The following is a 20,185-nucleotide window of genomic DNA, read 5'->3' on the forward strand; positions in this document are numbered from 1 at the left end:
TGTCCCTGTTATATTTTATAAATGATAATTCTCTTACTCTGGCTTTACATCTATTACTATGTCTATTACGTCTCCAAGGACAGGTGAAAGAAAAGATGTTGTAAGAGGGGAGAGACCTTGATAGAATATCCATAGGCTAGATGAAGGTCAGATATTCTCTGTCCTGCTGCTCAATAACATACTACAAGTAGGCAAGCAGGATGAAATGGGTAGCATGAACAATCCTAAACCCTAGTGAGTATGCTGTGACAGTATATTCCCTATCATTATACTATGAATTCTGATCAGCACCATATCTGTTATATGCAAAGTACTAAAGGTGCTTTTCACGAAAAGGCAACTAGATTATCTTGGGTTTTTTCCCTTTGACAACATTTTCTCATCCAAGAAACAGTTCGGTTCTTGGATGAGAAGCAAAACATTTGGAAAAAGCATCTTTGGGACAATATGACCTGAATGATTGAAAATCTCCATAGACATCTGGCTGTGCAAAATATTTCAGTGAGATGCTCTGCAGTTCATGAGAACATAAATGAAGTGCCATTGTTTTCTAAATCACTAAAGCATTGCATGTGGAAAGGAGTTGAGCAGCTTTTGGAACATCACTTGGAAAAGATGCAAGCACTTTTGACGATTCAGATATGGATACTCTTTTTTGTACGCAAAACAATTCTTTAAATATCCCTAATCTTCCATGTTATTTTTACTTGTTAGATTTATTTACGTTTTCTTGTTTACTTATAAATATATTACTTTTTCCATCAGAAACCCAGGGTTCTTTAGAAAACAAGTTTAAGGCAAAAATAATAAAATAGAAGAATGATTTCACACTGGGATGTTTTTGTGCTTTTTTCAGCATACAATGACAAAATAGTCGCATTTCTAACGTCAGCCTAATATTTTGAAATGCTGCAGGAGCGTCAGCCAAGTTTGGCTAGGAACCATGCACTCAGGTACAACAGTCTATAACTTAATTACTGAATACTCTGGTAAAGCTAAGATAGGAAAGCCCCAAGTGGTGATTTACATGTAGTTGTTGGTTACTATAGACAATAAGAAACTAGGTAGATAGGTAACATGTGCTTTGTGCTCATAAGATTCCAGATTAATTTGCTTTCTTTTTCAATTAGAAGATTGAAGTTATGTTTACCTAATGTATAGCTAGACTTCAGGGTCCAATCTGTGTTGGTCAGAAATTTAGTCTGCATAGAGGTAGTCCTCAACTTACAATCACAATGGAGCCCAAAAATTGATGTTGCTAAATGAGACATTTGTTAAGTGAGTTTGTTTCATTTTATAATCTTTCTTACCATAGTTGTTAAGTAAAGGATTGCTGTTGTTAGGTTGTAACATGGCTATTAAGTGAATCTGGCTTGCCCATTCACTTTGCTTATAAGAAGATCATAAAATATGATTATATTCTCCCAGGAAAGTCTAATTGTCATTAATATGAACCAGTTAGTAAGCTTCCAAATTTTGATCGTATGACCATGAAGATGCTACAATGGTCATAAATGTAAAAAACTGACATAACTCTCTTTTTCAGTGCCATTGTAACTTTGAATGGTCATTAAACAAACATTGTAAGTTGAGGACTACCGTAATTCATTCGACAGATGCAGTGGTTTGCTTTTAATGACCATGGTAAAATTATAGTAAAATCAGGTCTGGTCATATGATGACTGGCTTTATGATTGCACAGACGTAACAATGAAATTTCAGTGCCAATTGTGGTTGTAAGCTGAGGACTAGTTGTAAAGCATCTATAGTGAGAATACTGTTGATTAATAATACTAATAATTTACTCCTTTAAAATAGTAGTGGAATAAAAGGGATAGCAGAGGATGAGATGATTAGGTAGTATGTATCATCAATGCAATGAACTGAATTTGTGAAATTCCTCCAATGAGGAGAGAGGGGAACCGTATGGGGTTGTAAAAGTCAGAGACAACTTAGTGACTGAACAACGGATATTAGGTACTGAAAAGTATACAGCAATGAGGTTTTACTTTATAATGTAGGTGTATAATAAAGAGCTCATATCAGCAGTATAAATATCAGTTATAACTAGATTAAGAAATTTCTTGTCCATGGTGCATGAATATATTTTTGAATGTACAGTGCTTTGAATCAGGAGATGAAAAGATATTTTGGAATACACATGGGTGTGCTTGTCACATCTGTTGGCACCTTCTTGAAACGGCTCTGTCTCTTCAAGGATTGTATCAATAGATGTTGACAGTATGCTTACATCTGCTCTGAAATAGCCTTGTTGCATGCTGCAAATTCCTTCTTAATCCATAAGTGTATTTTCCTGGAATTGAGCGGCTATTGAGGTAACTCAGGAAAAGATTCTGTTCTTCAACAAAACACTAATAGTGTGATATGCAGATCCATACACTCTCTGAAGTACATTTTTATCTTTGGATTTGAAACACTCCACATCCCTAATATGACTTGTCAATTTATTTATTTGAGAAAATTTGTATGGCTGCCCATTCACCCTTAGTTGAGTGGTGTTTGGATCATAATGATAATTTGTAAAATGCCAAGCTAAAATGCCATTCAGAAGGGCATATTTTGGCAACATTTGATGCTTGACAAATGTCCTTATCTATAAACACACCATAACACCATTGTTGCAATCTGAAAAAAGGTAGTAAGATCAAAGATTGATTAATTTCATAGTTAGGCATGATAGGTAGAGATCACTATATCAGATCATTTGTACTAGTTACATTGTATGTAGGATATTAATATACATGTAGTCCTTGGTTAATAATGGTAATCATGACTGACTGCTCAGTTACTAAGAGATGCATAAAGCATCATAAAGCAAGACATCACATCCAGCTCTGACTTATAACAGTAGTTCAGCAGATCTAGTTACTTATCATTAGGCAAATCTTGCATGGTCATTAGATATGATGTCATATGGTTTGCCATTTTTGACCTCCTCCTGGCTCCCCCATTGACAGATTAAGGGAAGCCTCAGTGAAGGTCGCAAATTTCAACCACACTTGCCTTCTTTCTCTTGCTTTATTTTTCCTCCTTACTGGTTTGTTTGTTTGTTTATGGGATCACTGACTACTCTGATTTAATTTATAGGTCTAGACAAAAAGATATTTACTTCCAAAGAATTCAGTTTGGCTCCAGAAGAAAAACATTTATAAGTTTTAGATGAGTCATGTTAATAAATTAATTGTTTTTAAAATACACTTTTCCATTAGGTGATCATTCTGATGATGCTATCAAATTATTTATTTTGTTCTCTTTTTTTAAAACTAATTTCAGTAATAATATTTCAAATAATGTTTGAAGCCCTTTTTAATCAATTCTCCTATTATAATTTCGTTTGCCAAATGACTATCTACTCTACTTTCTTTACAACTTTTCCTTTTACCTGCACATTTCTGAACAATGTTAATTTCAAAGAATTTTTTTATCAGCAGTTATATACATTGTAAGTTGATTTGGATACAAATATTAGAAAACTTTATAAGAGAAACCAAGGTATGTTTCTGTACTAACTGTTTTATATTAGCTTTTGGAAGAGAAATGGGTCAGTGTAGATCAAAAGGAATGTATGTAGCTTTTCTTTAATAGAATATCAATTTGTGTGTGTATATGTGTGTGTGTATATATATGTGTGTGTGTGTGTGTGTGTGTGTGTGTGTGTGTGTGTGTGTATGTATGTATGTATGTATCAGTGGTGGGTTGCTTATCCTGTTCCAACCGGTTTGGTTGGAACGGGGCCGGCGGCGTCCTCGTGCACGTGCACAGTTCACGCATGCATCTTAGCGCCTGTGCAATGCTCCAGCTGCTCGCGGAGAATCGCACAGGCACTGTATGTGCCATCCAGCTGCTTGCGGAGAATCACGCAGGCGCTGTATATGCCATCTAGCTGCTCGCAGAGAATCGCGCAGGCGCTGTATGTGCCATGCGCCTGCGTGGAAGCGCAGAAGCCTTCAAAGACTGGTAAGGAGCGCAGGTGGGTGGGCCCTTCACCGTTCCTGGAAGTTACTTACTTCCGGGTTCGCCGACCAACCGGTTCGCGGGGACTGCCGCGAACCGATTGAAACCCACCCCTGGTATGTATGTATGTATGTATGTATGTATGTATGTATGTATGTATGTCTCTCTCTATCTATCTATATCTATCTATGTTAATTCTCTAGGGAGAAGATTCATTATATTCGAACAGAAGGTACACATGGACTTGAAAAATTGTCTTGTGATGCAGATTTGGTAATACTTCTGAGGTAATAGACAATAATTATTTCTAGTATAATTTTTTAAAATTAAAAAACAGGTATTAAAAGGATCACACAATATATTATGGATGTTTAGCTAGAATAGGACATAAGGATTCATTGTTATTGGAGGATTTTAGAAATATTAAATGAAATGCCAGTATGTGGTTATGTATTAAATCTTGGTATATTTTATGATGAAGGACATTTAAACAATTATAGTCAAATAAAAATGGAGGTATAAGGGTAATGTATAAATATCTGAGTTAAAATACTATGGCAGAAGATATAAGATTGTTTTGTTATTGGAAAGATACAGGTTGATAGATGGAAGAATATAACATAAAAATAGTTAAACTTAGTGAAATTTAGTGATAATAGATATAGTTAAAGAAATAATTGATAATGATAATAATGCATACAATGTGTAGTGTTATGATAAGTAATAATTAGATATGAATATTGAATGGTACCTATGAAAGGAAGATTAGAAATCCTTTTGGATTATATACAAAGGTTAATAAAAAAGAATTAAGTTAGATAAAGTTAAGTTTTGATTATTAGGGGGAAAATGTTATGATACAGGATATAGTCAAATAAAGGAGGGATAATGATGACAACCTATATATATGTATGAGTATAATATAAGGAAACTAGATGAAAATTGCCAACAGTGATTTGGAAAGGAGGATTAGAAAAGTTTGTTATTAAATATTATAGATGTTTAGCTAGAATAGGACATAAGGATTCAGTGATTGGAGGATTTTAGAAATATTAAATGAAATGCCAGTATGTGGTTATGTATTAAATCTTGGTATATTTTATGATGAAGGACGTTTAAATAATTATAGTCAAATAAAAATGGAGGTATAAGGGTAACGTGTATAAATATTTGAGTTAAAATACTTGAGTTAATATGAATTATGCTTGATGACTGTGGAAGAGATGTACGAAAACCTTTTTTAACCAACTGATACACTTTCAGTATGTAAAGAAGTAAGATTTTATGTGTTGTGTTTGCTTTGAAAATAAAAATAAATTCTATTTTTTTTAAAAAGGATCACACAAAAAGAAAGATAAAAGTGTGAAAATAAAATAAAATAAATAAAAAATGACTTCTGACTTTCTTTGATACAGATATAGATTAAAAAGTACCTCCATCTCTTACTCTAAATTTGGCAATAGCCTATATTACTTCCATAATTCCATTAATTCCAATCATCAAAACCTAAAATCAAAATTACATTTCCCAAAGGTGGCTCCATTAGCAAGTCATTACTGTCTCTTAAAATACAACAGCTCTTCATTCCATACTACATATCCTTTTTTATAAACTCATCTCTAAATCTTCTCCTTATTAAACATCTAGTAAAAAAAATTATTAAACTATCCAATAATATAAAAATAGAGTGCCTTTTCCATTTAATCTTTGTTCCCCGCATCCCTCTCTTAACAATTCAACTTTTGTAAAATATAAAAATATTAAACATTTACTGATTTGATAACATCAAAACTGATACAAAGATTGAACAACTGAATGTGCTGTGCTTGACATGGTAATATGGAAAGCACTTGCCAAGAGTTGGACAGGACTGAATGGTTAAAACAGCAACATTTAGATATCAAAAACTAATCCTTTACCCCATTAGACATTTCCAAACTGAACAATTGTTCTAGTTTACCAAAATATAAGAATTCCTTATTTAATCATATTCTGATATAGCAGTTTTATTTTTTTCTTCTTCCTGCCAACCATTCTTAAGTCTTGTAAATAAACTTCTGGCTCCTATTTTCTTCTAGTATCTTCTAGTATCTCTTTGTAGTTTCCAGGCAGTAATTCCAATAAATTTCTTCTATTTCATTTTAACACAAACAAATCACAACATTTTTCAGTTTTTAAATGATTATTCAGTTACATTTGTAAATGCAGTGAATCCATCTTAGTTGTCTCCAGATAATTTGTTTAACTTCAGTAATAACATCTTGTTCCAGTAAAGAGTTTAAAATTTTAAGGACTTCAAAGGCCATAAATCAAAATTTATGGAGGGGGTTTCTTCCTCCAGAACTTAATCAATCCATTTGCCCTCCAGTTTCTCATTCCTCACGAAATGGAGGTTTTCTGATTGGCTGATGAGCTGAGTGACAAGCGTGTTCCCTCAAGTTCACAGTTGTGACACAGCCTAAATTTATGGACACTACTAGAATTGGCTATTTTCAATATACTTAATAATTAAATGATTTAAATGATTTATTTCCATATCTAAATCCTTCTTCCAAGAGTAGCTACTTCATTCTTACATCAATAAAACTCATAGTAAAAAAAGAAAAGAAAATTCTACATAATTTTTGTTGTCAAGGCCAAAAATGTTATTAGAAAAGCATGAGCAATCCTAGAACTAACCTTTGAAAGATAAGATTGAGTGGAAATATGTGGTGAAAATATGTTTGTATTTTATGTACACTAGTGGCTTTTTTAAAGAATGTTTTCCAAATTTAGAAAGATTGCTTTTGTTCAGAACAGGCTTTGGGAGTCTTCTACTGTAGTTCAACCCTTCTAGTTCAATTTTTATTCTTAGATTTGGAATCTGTAAGAAACAACTGGAAACCAAGATTCGTATTTGTGGGGATTTTTACACATAATGTTCTCATATTTTTCTCCCTTTTAGTCTTTTTGAAGAAGACATTATGTCTTACATTCCTCTTCAATCAGCCTTCCATCCTGGCTACAGCTTTTCTCCCCGTTGTTCACCCTGTTCATCACCTCAGAATTCTCCAGGTAAAGCACTTGAGAGTGGATTCTCTGGCTAGATTTGTTTCCTATTATATTGTATTCCTATTCCAAAAAATACAGCAGCCAAAGAACACACAGTGCCTTGTTTTTTAGATCTCCCCCTCTTCCCTCTTCCATAGAAAAATATGAGAAAAGATATGTTTGTCAATATTCTCTTTGCATAAGCCTGAACAATTTATCTCTGTGTTTCAAAGCAGATCAATAGCAACCTACAAGGCTTTGTCTAAAACAAATTTTCCCTAATATTTTTTGTACCCATTATAAATGCATATTTTAGTTTATATCTGATCTGAGGAATGTTCTGCCAAAAAAGAAAGGTGGTTGACAACTCTCACTTTCTTCCATATTTTTATGCTGTTAATTTGCAAGAAATAATGAATATGCTACTTTAGTGGTGTTAGCCACAAAAAAAATTAAAGAAACTTTCAGCTATCAGGACTCTAGCTGTACGTATTCATTTGCTTCTTTGTAATGGAGGACTTGTTTGGGCATGCTAAGAAAATATCTTCATTATAAAAATATGCATAACAAAATCTTGTCACCACATAATAGTGTTGTGCATATGTTTGCTACTGTAGCTTAATTTTTTAAAATCTTGAATTTAAAAAATGCAATCAAAGCACTATTACTTATATACAGAGAAATAATTTCCAGAAGATGCAAGATTGAATTCCACACATTATTATACGATCTCTAAAAATGGTTCTCAGCATTGTTTTCTTTCTTAATCTATGTAAAATATTTTGCACCAATCTTTGAATCTGGTATCATTTAATTATGCCAAATGGTGCTAAATTTAAGTCAGATAAAATTAAATTCTTTGCTATATATAACATACATACATATATTAGAGAATTTGGTAACATGTTCTGAGTTGTTTAAAGGTACAGCATTTAAAGATAGAGAGGATAAATTAATGTGAAATATGCATATGGATGGTTGCTGGTCAAAATGCCTTGTTTCTTTCATCAATAGTAGTATACCTTTAAAGAATAATCATTGGAGAGAAATATTGTCTTTATGGTGTGGTTTTCAAGAGTTATTTAGTTAGTTGTTTCCACTATGGAAAATAACATGTTCTGCTATAAACGTAGTTAGTCTCATTTAACTGGTGTTTCTTATATTTTTAATTATTTATGACATGATGACACTATATTATATAATTCCTTGTCCCATCTTAAAGTCACTAATCAATATCCTGTTGACTCAGTAGAATTACAGTAAGACAAAGGCACAGAAGTGGCATGGAAGGACCCAGATATGTGCAAATCTTATCTATTTTTTCCCCTAAGTGCAGGTGCTGATTGAGATAGGTGACCTTTTCACAAAAGCTCATCTACACCCTTATCTATAGTCTCAGTTGATTACATGAAACCTTCTAAACAGCTGAATGATACCCATATGCTATAAATGTGAAATAAAAAGTTTTGCCTTTTAAATATAAAGATTATGCTAGGAGATTATTAATGAATCAAATCATTGTTAACAAGTATTAGTTCAAGCCAGTGGTTGCAAATTATAAGTTCTTTCTTATGTTTGTACTCATCAGGCTTGCAGCGGGCCAGTGCAAGAGCACCTTCTCCTTACAGGAGAGACTTTGAAGCCAAACTTCGCAACTTTTATCGAAAGCTAGAAGCAAAAGGATATGGCCAGGGTCCAGGTAAAATTAAGTGAGTAGTTATTCATGATTCTATATATTATTTATTTAAATAATTACAAATATGAATGTTTTTATAAAGGAATCCACTTGGAAAAAATTTCAGTTCTGCAAAGCAGAAAAATACAAAGGACAGTTAGCAAAATGTAAATGTAATCTAAATGCAAATGGTGATAATTGTGAAGCCAGTATATAGTAAAGTAAGAAAATCTGTTTTTCATGTAACTTGTCATATTTTTTGTGGAGAGCTAAGCAATACACACTTTGGAAAATAAAATAAAAGCAAAGGCGTTCTTTGAGAACAAAGATTATTGTCAGCCTCTACTTCACTTGCTTGCCATTGGCTGCCTTAGTAATGGGAAGGGTGGGGCTTGTGATATTTGGGGGGGGAATCGCTAGGTGCTGGAGCAATTAGCAATTTAATGGGTTTATATGCCGCCCAATCCCGGGGGGGACTCAGGGCGGCTTACAAGTACGAATAAAATAAAATAACATACAGGGGGAGAACATAAAACAATACAAACATTTTAAAAACACAATATACATCCGGTTTAATTGGGGGTTGACCTGATTTGAGTCAGCAACCCCAGGCCTGCCGGAACAGCCAGGTTTTGGTGGCTTTTTGGAAGGCTGCAAGGGTGAGGAGGGTCCGGATCTCTGTTGGTAACTCGTTCCACAGAGCCGGAGCAGCAACAGAAAAGGCTCTCCTCCGAGTGGTCGCCAGCCGGCATTGTCCGGCAGACGGCACCCGGAGGAGGCCTAACCTGTGAGTTCTTATCGGACGTTAGGAGGTGTGTAGCAGGAGACGGTCTCTCAGATATCCAGGTCCAGTGCCATGTACGGCTTTAAAGGTAATTACCAGCACTTTGTAGCGCATCCGGAGACTAATAGGGAGCCAGTGCAGCTCGCGGAGGATAGGTGTAACACGGGTGTACCGAGGTACCCCTGATATCGCTCGCGCAGCTGCATTCTGGACCAACTGCAGTCTCCGAACACTCTTCAAGGGCAGCCCCATGTAGAGTGTGTTGCAGTAGTCGAGCCTTGAGGAGGAGTTATCATGAAGGGAGTTTGGTTCTCACCATCTTCTGCGCATGTTGATGGCTCATGTTTAGACTTGATCAGGTCAAAAGTCTTTGCATACCAACTGAATGAGGCCAGTTGAAGATGAACATGACACCTTGGGGAGCTGCAGACTGGACATTGGGTTAGGATAACTGGGGGAAGGATCCTGGGTAAATGTTTGATATGTACACATTCACGCCTTTTTGCTTCAGCTCTTGCTTTTCTTTAGCTGTTTTCATTTCATGTCCAGTAAATGTACCTTTATATCTAATCAAATAGAGTTGTGGGTTTTCTTTCTTGGATACTGAATGAGGCATGCCTGATATTAAGCATGATCTCTCTTTGCACTCATCCTGGAATTAAAAGCTTCCGTGGGGGGTGCATCAACATGTCTAACCCCTGCAGCAACCAGGAGCACATGGGGGCTGCTGGATCCTCTCCTCCCTTGGAAACAAAGTGGATGGCTGAACTGAATCTGGAAGAAAAATCAGTCCAACTCAGATGGTCACTGGGAGTGGGACAGATGAATGATCCTGAGAAGATGTTGGCAGGGGTTACAACCACCCAATGCTGGTGACCAGAGGCTTCCTGGCAGGAAGCCAAAAAAGCGGATCTCATGATGACCAGTGCTTTACATCTTTTACAAGAGGCCTGGGGGAATCGCCGTTTCCATGAAGGTCATGCTGAAAAGGAGATTGGAATTGCCGAGTAGCAGAGGGGGGAGCAGACGCCCTGGCTAACCCCAAATCGACCCTGAGAGTTGCTACAGGAGACAGGCAGGATGGAGGAGTTCCAGCCGCAGCAGCAGTTCAAACTCCACCAAGAGGGGAGGTAGCCCCATAAAGGTGTTGAAAACAAAGATTCCTCCTCTTGGAGTAAAGTTCGGGAGAGATCCCAAAACACTGGGGGTTTTTTTGGTTCAAGTTTGGAATTACATGCAAGACTATGGAGAGGATTTCCCATCAGAGGTTGCCAAAGTGAGAAGTGTTACGATGGCATTGGAGGGCAAAGCAGCTGAGTGGATGGTGGCTCTACATAACATGATTTCCCCCAGCTGAGGGATTACAACGTGTTTATATCAGCCCTGAGGGCACGCTTTGATGATCCCCTCACAAATCGGAAGGCAAGAACAGGATGAAAACCTTAACCCAGGGAAGGAGGTCGGTGGCAGAGTACACTCAGGAGTTTTGTGAGCTGTCTGTGCATATGCGGGGGTGGTCCCAGGACACATTGATGGACAGCTACATGGATGCCTTAACGATGATGTGTACCAGAGCTGTGTGAACAGGGGGGTCCCCCGCGACCTGCAACACTGGTATGTGCTGGCAGCTGATGTGGAAATTGACATAGCCAGAAATCAATACTGTGGAGGCAACAGCTGGAATAAAACAAAAAATACCCCAAAAGAGGCACCAAGAGCAGAAAAAAGGGAGTCAGCAACCAAGCCCAAATCAACAGCATGTTTCTGATGTGGAAAGGAAAGGCATCAAGCTGCCGACTGCTACTCCACGTTTGGCCCAAAACCAACTTTGGCTGGAGGGAAGAAACCCGACAAGCAGAGAGGGAAACGCCACGAAACAAACCTGAAAGGCCTGGAAGTCGCTGATTTCCTTCCTCCAGGCCAGGAGGAGAAGGAAACCCCCCTTTCTTTAGGAGAAAGTGAATTGGATTTCGATGACCACCCCATGGTAAGACCTCTGGTGGGCCCCATCACCATCCCATTAGAACTAAAAGTACACTTGACCAGTGCCCAGGGAAAGGTGCTGGCCCTTTTAGATTTTGGCTAAACCAGATGTGTAATTAGCCCTGAGGTGGTGCAAAAATGGGTTTAAGACTGAGAACTATGAAAGTACCCATCACCTTTTACCAGTTGGATGGGTCAGTTGCTTGGGGGGGGGCATTTTGTAATTGAACAAGTGGAGATGTGGATGGGGGACCACCAAGAATCCTTGAGTTTCGTCATGGCGCCAGGGATGGAATGACCCCTCATACTGGGATTGCATTGGCTACGGAAATGGAACCCTCAGATGAACTGGCGGAAGGGGTGGCTATGCATCCATTCAGCCAAGCCAACAGAGGAGGAAGGGAAGACTTCCCACCTAGCTAGAGTTGTAAGAGACCTGGCAGCATTGTCATATGAAAAAATTGAGGGGGAGGAAAAAATTCCGAAAGAATATTGGGACCTCAAAGAGGCTTTCAGCAAAAGGGCTTCCGACAAGCTCTCCCCCCCCCACCGCACTACCAATTGCAGCATAGAAATCTTCCCAGGGGAGAAACTCTCTAAACCACAGATTTACTCAATGGCCCCACGTGAACTAGAGGAATTACGCAACTTCATTGATAAAAACTTTAAAAGGGGGTTCATCCAGTCTGTTTGTCTTATTTCGAGAAGATAAGAAAGATGGCTGTCTTCGCTTATATGTGAACTACAAAAACTTGAACGCCATTTGCATGGAAAACGTGTACCCTTTACCCCTCATGAAGGACATGTTAGCGCACTTGGCAAAGGGGAAATTTTTCATTAAATTAGATTTAAGGGAGACCTACTATAGAGTCTGAATAAAGGAAGAAGATGACTGGAAGACTGCTTTCAACTGCTTTCTGGGGTGTTTCCAGTTTAGAGTACTCCCATTCGGACTGCAGGGAGCACCAGGTATAAGGGGCTTGATGACATCTTTGTCTACACATAAACCCTAGAGGAACACGTAAAACTGGTGCGCTCAGTCCTGAAAAAACTCTGAGCCACTGCACTTTATGCTAAATTATCTGTGAATTTCACCAGAAGAAAATTGACTACTTGGGGTACCACATTTCTCATGAGGGTATTGAAATGGATCCAGAGAAAATCCGGGCTGTTACAAAATTCCCCCCGCTCCCCGCACCCACAAGCAGCTACAAAGTTTTTGGGGATTTGCCAATTTTTACTGCCAATTTATTCCCTCATTCACTAGCATTGCACTGCCAATTACGAACCTCCTAAAGTTAAAGGGAGAAGCAAAGCCAAGGCCTAGTAAGCCCTTGAAGTGGACTATGGAATGTCAAGCAGCCTTTGAGAAATTGAAATGGCTGTTCACAACTGAACCAGTTTTAAAACACCTTGACATGGAGGCACCATTTGTAGTCCAAGCAGATGCAAGTAACGTGGCCGTGGGGGGAATGTTACTTCAAATGAATGCAGATGGGAATCTGCAAGCTTGCACCTACACCTCCCAAAAATTGATGGAAACAGAAAGGAGTTGGGCAATTTGGAAGAAAGAAGCTTTTGCAGTCTGATGGGCCTTACTAACTTGATGACATTTCCTCGAGGGAACTAAGCACCCATTTGCGATATGGACTGATCATAAAAACCTTGAAGCATTAAAACCCCCATGGAAATTGTCGCCTAAACAGGTTCGCTGGCCACAGCATTTTAACCAATTTCACTTTACACTGAAATACCTCCTGGAGGGAAGAATTTTATGGTTGATGCCTTGTCCAGACTACCCCAGTACAATAGTGCCAGGTCAGTGATGATTCATCCTGTCATTCCCACCAAACATCTAGCAGCTCCGGTGGTCACCAGAAGTTAGGGGAAAGTGGATTTGGAGGTGCCCACTGATTTGACGAAAAGGCTGAGGGAAAGCCTTGCATCTGATGAGTGGTTCAAGTTAGACTCCAATGAGTGCACCATGCAGGATGGCCTTGCGTGGGTAGGAGCTAAGCTTTATGTTCCTGCTAGTCTAAAAAGTGTTGTCCTCCAACAGGCCCATGACTCAAAAATGGCTGGGTATTTGGTTTCATAAAACATTATATTTGATTAAAAGACAGCTCTGGTGGCCTTCTCTGAAAAAAGATATAGAATCCTACATTGCTAGTTGTCTTGTTTTGCTGCAGCAAAGGACTACTTCAAAATGTTGCCTGACCTGGTGCACAATGGAAGGAGATATCGATGGATTTTATTGTCAAGTTACCAGAAAGCCTTGAAAATACAGTCATCTGGGTGATCACAGATTTGTTCTCCAAGCAAGTGCATTTTGTGCCTGCTCCAAGATTCCATCGGCAAAAAACACTGGCTAAACTGTTTATTTTACATGTGTATAGGTTACATGGAGTTCCTGAATGCATTATTTCAGATAGTGGGGGGTTCAATTCACCTGCCTCTTCTGGAAGGAGTTCCTGAAGTTAATAGGCTCTGCTCAGGGACTCCGCCCACCATCTCCAGACAAATGGAACTTATGAAAGGGCTAACTCAGTTCTAGAGCAGTATCTTAGGTGCTATGTCAGTTATCAACAAGATAATTGAGTTGATCTCTTGCCCTATGCAGAAGTAGAGAACAACAATTCGGTACGTAGCAGTACTAGAATGACTCCTTTTAAAGTAGTGTTTGACCAGGATTTTGTACCTATTTCTGAATTGCCTCAAGAGAAACCACAGAACCTATCTTTGTTTGAGTAGAGTGATCAGCTTCAACATTTCTGGCCTATGACTCATAAAGCCTTAGATGAGGCTCACCAGGCACATAAAAGACAATCTGATAAAAAAGGTCGAAGCCAAAAGAATACCAGCTTGGGGATAGGGTGTTCTTGTCCACTAAGTTTCTTCAGACTACCCAGAAATTGAAGAAACTTGGCCCTAAATATGTGGGGCTTTTCCCCATTGTTAAAATTGTGAATCCTGCAATTCAAATTACCAAAAATCCTTAGGAGAATCCATCCCGTGTTACATATCAACTTACTGAAACCGGTACATACATCTTTAATGCGATCACCTCAACCCCCACCCCGTTACCTTCCTTATTGAAGGGGAACAACATTTTGAGGTTAAGGAGATCCTGGATTCCAGGAAACATAAGGGAAAAATACAGTATTTGATGGCCTGGAAACATTTCCCTCCATCCCATGCTGAGTGGGTGAATAAGTCCGATGTCAAAGCTCCCAAACTCTTGCAAAAGTTCCATTCTAGGTATCCTGATAAACCCTAATTGTGATGTATATATGTTTTATTGTTGTTGTTGTTTGTTTTATCTTTTTCTCCAGGGTTGATGTCCTTTCTGCAGGAGGGCCAAATGTCAGCCTCTACTTTGCTTGCTTGCTATCGGCTGCCATAGTAACGGGGAGAGTGGGGCTTGTGGTATTTGGGGGGGAATTGCTAGGTGCTGGAGGAGTTATCATGAAGGGAGTTTGGTCTCACCATCTTCTGCACATGCTGATGGCTCGTGTTTAGGCTTGGTCAAGGTCAACAGTTTCTGCATACCAACTGAATGAGGCCACATGACACCTTGGGAGCTGCAGACTGGACATTGGGTTGGGGTAACTTGGGGGAGGGTCCTGGGTAAATGTTTGATATATGCACGTTTGCGCCTTTTTTGCTTCAGATCTTGCTTTCTTTGGCTGTTTTTTTCATGTCCAGGAAAAGTACCTTTATCTCTAATCAAATGGAGTTGGGAGGTTCTCTTTCTTGGATACTGAATGAGGCACGCCTGACAATTAGGCAGACAGGGTGTGAGCCCCTTCTTTGGTTGGGAGGGAGATGAAACCCTCCAAATCTCATCTCCCACTGGCATGCACTGTCCAAGGAGTTTCAGCTTGATTCCGCATCACTCCTTTTCTAATCTAGGACTAAATAAGCTACAGAGACCAGTTCCTCGCCACTAAACCAACCATTTGCCTAGCAGACCAAACAATGCATTGCTAATTTAGAACACCATTTTCTGGGTGGACAAGAGCTAAACATTGCTTGAGAATTATGGTCAGTTCTTTTGAATTTACCCAATACCCAATCACAAAAAATAGCTTTAATGTTAGAAGTCATGGAGAATCAAATTTTAGAAGATACAATAAAGGTTTATACATGTTGTTATACTTGAACAAATAAAATTATTGGCATTAAAAATATAAATAAATTTTCAGCTTATTTATTTGTTATAAAATTCCAGAGCTAAGACATCATCACTAAAAATCTATTTTGTGATTATTTAGCAGCACAGTTCTAACAGGGAAGATTGTATAATTTTAGAATTATAATTCTCTGCTGATATACTGATAGACTGTATAACTTTGTTTTATTTACAAATGGATCATTTACAGATGGGTCAAATTGTATGCCAAAACTCTTTCAACAATATTGAAGCAACTTATTGCAGAATTTTATACTTAATTAATTACTGCAATAACAATAGTTGGGTAATCCAATTTACATAATTACTTCTCATTCACCCCACTCCAGATTAATAATAAGGCGTGACCACTTGCTGGAAGGCACTTTTAATCAAGTGATGACTTACTCACGGAAGGAGCTCCAAAGAAATAAACTCTATGTTACATTTGTTGGAGAAGAAGGGTAAGGAGTCGCAAAATGTGAGCAAAAGCATTTTTTTCTGTTATTTTACATGAATTAAATTTACAATGGAATAGGTTATACAAAATAACTGACAAGAATTAAATCCAAATAGTGCATTTTTAGCATCATAATATCATTGCATTATGGTAGAAAAAGTCAGGATGGATTAATCAAAAGAGCAACCTTGATATCAGCACAGAACAAATGTGGAATTGGTACAGTAGCACCTATCTTCCTTATTATTTCAAATGAAGGACAGTATATATGGATATAATGAGTCCAGCCCATAAAAAAATCTTACAGAACTTGCCAGTAATTGCGTAGTCAGTAAGAATTTACAAATGAATTAACGACTCCTTGATATGACTTATTCAAATATTTACAATGGAATTAACTTCTTGAACTAAGGTGGCTTAAGAGGTACATTTTTTTCTAAGGATTTGTTCCCTAATATTTAAATGTTTCTGCTTATTATGAAATAAAGGGTCCTTATTAGTTAGAATCAGGCTAAAATTATGTTAATAATGAAAGAAGAATAATAGTTGGTAGGAATTTATATAATTATATATACTTTATGTATAAAATTATAATATATATTAGACTTGGACAAATCATTCTAGGAAATACTTCTTTGCCAGAGGAAGGGCCTTGAAGACAACCGCAAATCACAAAATACTTCACATTTTTGGCATTTGTTTAAAAAAAAGCATAAATAACATTCCATCCAATGGTATTATAAGTGATGTTATGTCATTTTTTTCAGATGAGATGAAAATATCATTTAATGTAAGGATGTAAAATAATTCAGTAGAGATAAAAAGCAGCAGAAAAAGTATTATAAACATACATTTCTGAATGTTTATAATAATTTTTCTTTAATAATAATGTAATTATTTTTGCTGCTACATAAATTTCATAAATTGCAGTGACTATTAGCTAAAAGATTTTGGTGGAGAGGTGTCTCTCTCTGCTGATTCTCCCCACCCTTCCAGTAGGTAGGTAAAAAACCCCAGTAATTTGGAAAATTTGAGTATGTGAAATGCAACTTAATTTTAAGTTACATTTTAAACAACTTTATATTTACTTTGGATTTCAAAGCAATTTGGAGAAGTACATTTACAGCATTAATTCTCAATCAAAATTAAAATCCAGTCACAAAACCTGTATAAAATGTCTAACTGTTTAACATGGATAAAGAGGCAGAACCAGCAATTTGTCATGAAACATATGATTAGTAAGTGTCATTCCTTGTGCATTTTTCCCCAGCTTGGATTACAGTGGCCCATCCCGGGAATTCTTCTTCCTTCTTTCTCAGGAGCTTTTCAATCCTTATTATGGCCTGTTTGAGTATTCAGCCAATGATACTTACACAGTACAGATCAGCCCCATGTCAGCATTTGTAGAAAATCACCTGGAATGGTAAGCTATTTAGTTAAGAATACATGTCATAGTAATTCTCTTTTTAAAAAAAAAATCAAATAAACTATACATTTTTTATTCTCAAGTATAATATTTTATAAATTACAATATTATCTTTCTTCATATGAGATTCTGTCACAGTATTAGACCTACAGTAAGGCAGCTAAAACTGAGAATCCAATATTAACAAAACCTTGGGGAAATAATTACTCAGTCAGATTTAATTGTTAATATAAGAGCCAGGTTTAATCATGACAGAATTACTTTAATGAAAGAAGTAAAGTACAACCTAGTAACTTATTTGACAGACAGGAAAGCTACAATGATACATCTGGTTGAAGGATTCAGAAAAAGTGGAAAGAAGGAAACAAGAACAGTGCACCATAATTATATTGTTTTATATTTTATTGTATTATAATAACTGATTTGTCATACTCCAGAAAATGTGTTCTTAGATATCTTGACAGTCAAATTCTCAAGAAAAATAATTTCTTCCTTTGGTCTTAGAGAGCACGGGTGAATTAAAGACAAAGCATTGAATACAGTCATAAATATTTTTTTTGCATGTTTAACTTTTTTTCTTGGTATATTTAACATTATTGATATGGTACTCAGTTATATAAGTAAAATAGTGTTAAAACTTTTTTTTTAAAGTTAAGAGGCTTTTTCTGCCATACTAAACTTACAGACTCCATGTCAGCACAGAACTAGATTGATGAAATAGAGGCTTGTGTAAAAATGTTACTAAACTGAATAGAAAACTGTGCTTATAAGATTAAAGAATTTGTTTCATTCATAACCACAATTAGAATACTCTAATTGTCATATTAAAATATTCAACATAAATTCTCTATTAGTCATTTAGGTCCTAGAATTTTCTATTGAATTAAAGTTCAAATCAAAACTCTCATTTTCTCTCATAATACCTGGCCATGTTATTGCCCTGCAAAGACTGGAGATGACCCTATTAGGACTCTGGTTTTCCTTGTGCATGATTATTATTTTAGCCAGTTAGGTGGCAGCACTTACCAGAATGTGGCCAATCTCAAAATGTTAGCAAGATCAGACCTGATTAGGACTTGGAGCTGTAAATTAAACTGAGAGAACTAAAACATTCAAAAGAAGGCAGTATCCAAACACTTCCATATTATTGCCACAAAAGTTCTACTTCTGGCTGTTAAATTATATACATTTAACTTATGTGTCCCTTGTGAAAGAAATAGGAATAGCTAAAAAATACCTAATGCTGAAATCATTAGCATTGTAAGTAAAAATTCTCCCAGCTCACAAACAAACAAAACATTATTTGCAGAGAGGTAATTGCCTGGGTTTCCAATTAAAGTAGGATTAGGTATCATATAATGAGAAGGATGTCTTCCTCTGATGCCTTAAAAATGCATTATCAGAAGACAGCTCTGGGCTATGTGACCAAGTTATCCAGCTACTGTATAGATTTCAATGCCCAGAAACACAGGTTGAATAAATATTGCATTCATTTCCTGCAAATTGCTTGTGTTTCAGGCATCAGTTGGGAAGGAAATTTATGAAGGAAGGTTTCAAAATAGAAACTCTGACTTCCCTACATTCTTAACTAGATAGTTGAAATACTTAGTGTAATGGTTAATGTACATACCTGGAACCCAGGAGTTTGTGAGTTCTAGTTTTGCCTTAGGCATAAAAAAATAAGTGATTGACTTTGGCCAGTTACTCAGCCCAACTCACCTGATAGGGTTGATGTTGTAAGGAAGACAAGAGGAGAAAAGAGTACTGGTATATTTGCCATTTTGTTGAATATGAAAAGAAAGGGTGGGATAAATATTTTTTTTAAAGCCAACATATTAAAATCAAAAGAACAAGAAATCCACATTATTTTCCTTCCATTTCAATAATGTACATTGTTTATCTCTTATTCTTTCCACTGGAAAAGTACATTGTGGTTTTAGCATGGCATTTAATTTATTAGTTTATTTAATTTATATAATATATAATAATAAATATATGCCTTTATAATACAGTTGTATCACATTGTAAGGAAGAAAATTGTTTAGAAAATCAATTTGGATCACATGAAATGAATCCTATGATAAAATCACCAATACAGTTTTTACATGTTGGTTAAATGCTTTGATTGCTATTACATATATTACATTATTTTCAAATAGAAAAAAAGGAATAAACTATTTCAAAAATTACACATCCCTCATTATGTATGTTTTTGGTTCAGGTTCCGATTTAGTGGTCGTATCCTTGGTCTTGCTCTTATTCATCAGTATCTACTTGATGCTTTCTTCACAAGGCCATTCTACAAAGCATTGTTAAGGCTGTGAGTATTTACAGACTCAGTGGAAGAAACCATTATGACATTTCTTAATCTCTTGGGAAGATGGAATAAGTGGGATTTTAAAGAGAGTTTTTATTTATTTATTTATTTATTCATTCATTCAGTTTATACAGCCACCTATTCAGTACATGTCTCAAGTCAGTACACATCAATAAACTGCAGTTATATGCATGTAAAAATGACAAAAGTAAATATAAAGACATAAAGTGCCAAGAAAAATTCATTCATGTCAGTTTCTGACCTAGTGCCCTGGGGAAGTCTTAAAGGCTTTTTGAAAGGCAGGCAGAATTGGGATCAACCCAACCTCATAGAAGACGCTACTCCAAATGGTGATGCTATTGGC

The 20,185-nt window shown here is 36.7% G+C and overlaps 1 protein-coding gene across 1 annotated transcript in view; it reads left to right on the top strand.

Annotated features, from left to right (window-relative positions):
* The window catches only part of HECW1 (HECT, C2 and WW domain containing E3 ubiquitin protein ligase 1), a 169,866-nt gene that overhangs the window by 126,322 nt on the left and 23,359 nt on the right, over positions 1–20,185 (top strand). Inside the window, 7 exon segments of the mRNA XM_032237319.1 lie at positions 857–953; positions 4,179–4,262; positions 6,920–7,029; positions 8,594–8,714; positions 15,969–16,082; positions 17,349–17,501; positions 19,726–19,824. Of these exon segments, the coding sequence (XP_032093210.1) occupies positions 857–953; positions 4,179–4,262; positions 6,920–7,029; positions 8,594–8,714; positions 15,969–16,082; positions 17,349–17,501; positions 19,726–19,824 (778 nt within the window).

This window comes from Thamnophis elegans, chromosome Z, assembly GCF_009769535.1.
Source record: "Thamnophis elegans isolate rThaEle1 chromosome Z, rThaEle1.pri, whole genome shotgun sequence".
Lineage (NCBI taxonomy): Eukaryota > Metazoa > Chordata > Lepidosauria > Squamata > Colubridae > Thamnophis > Thamnophis elegans.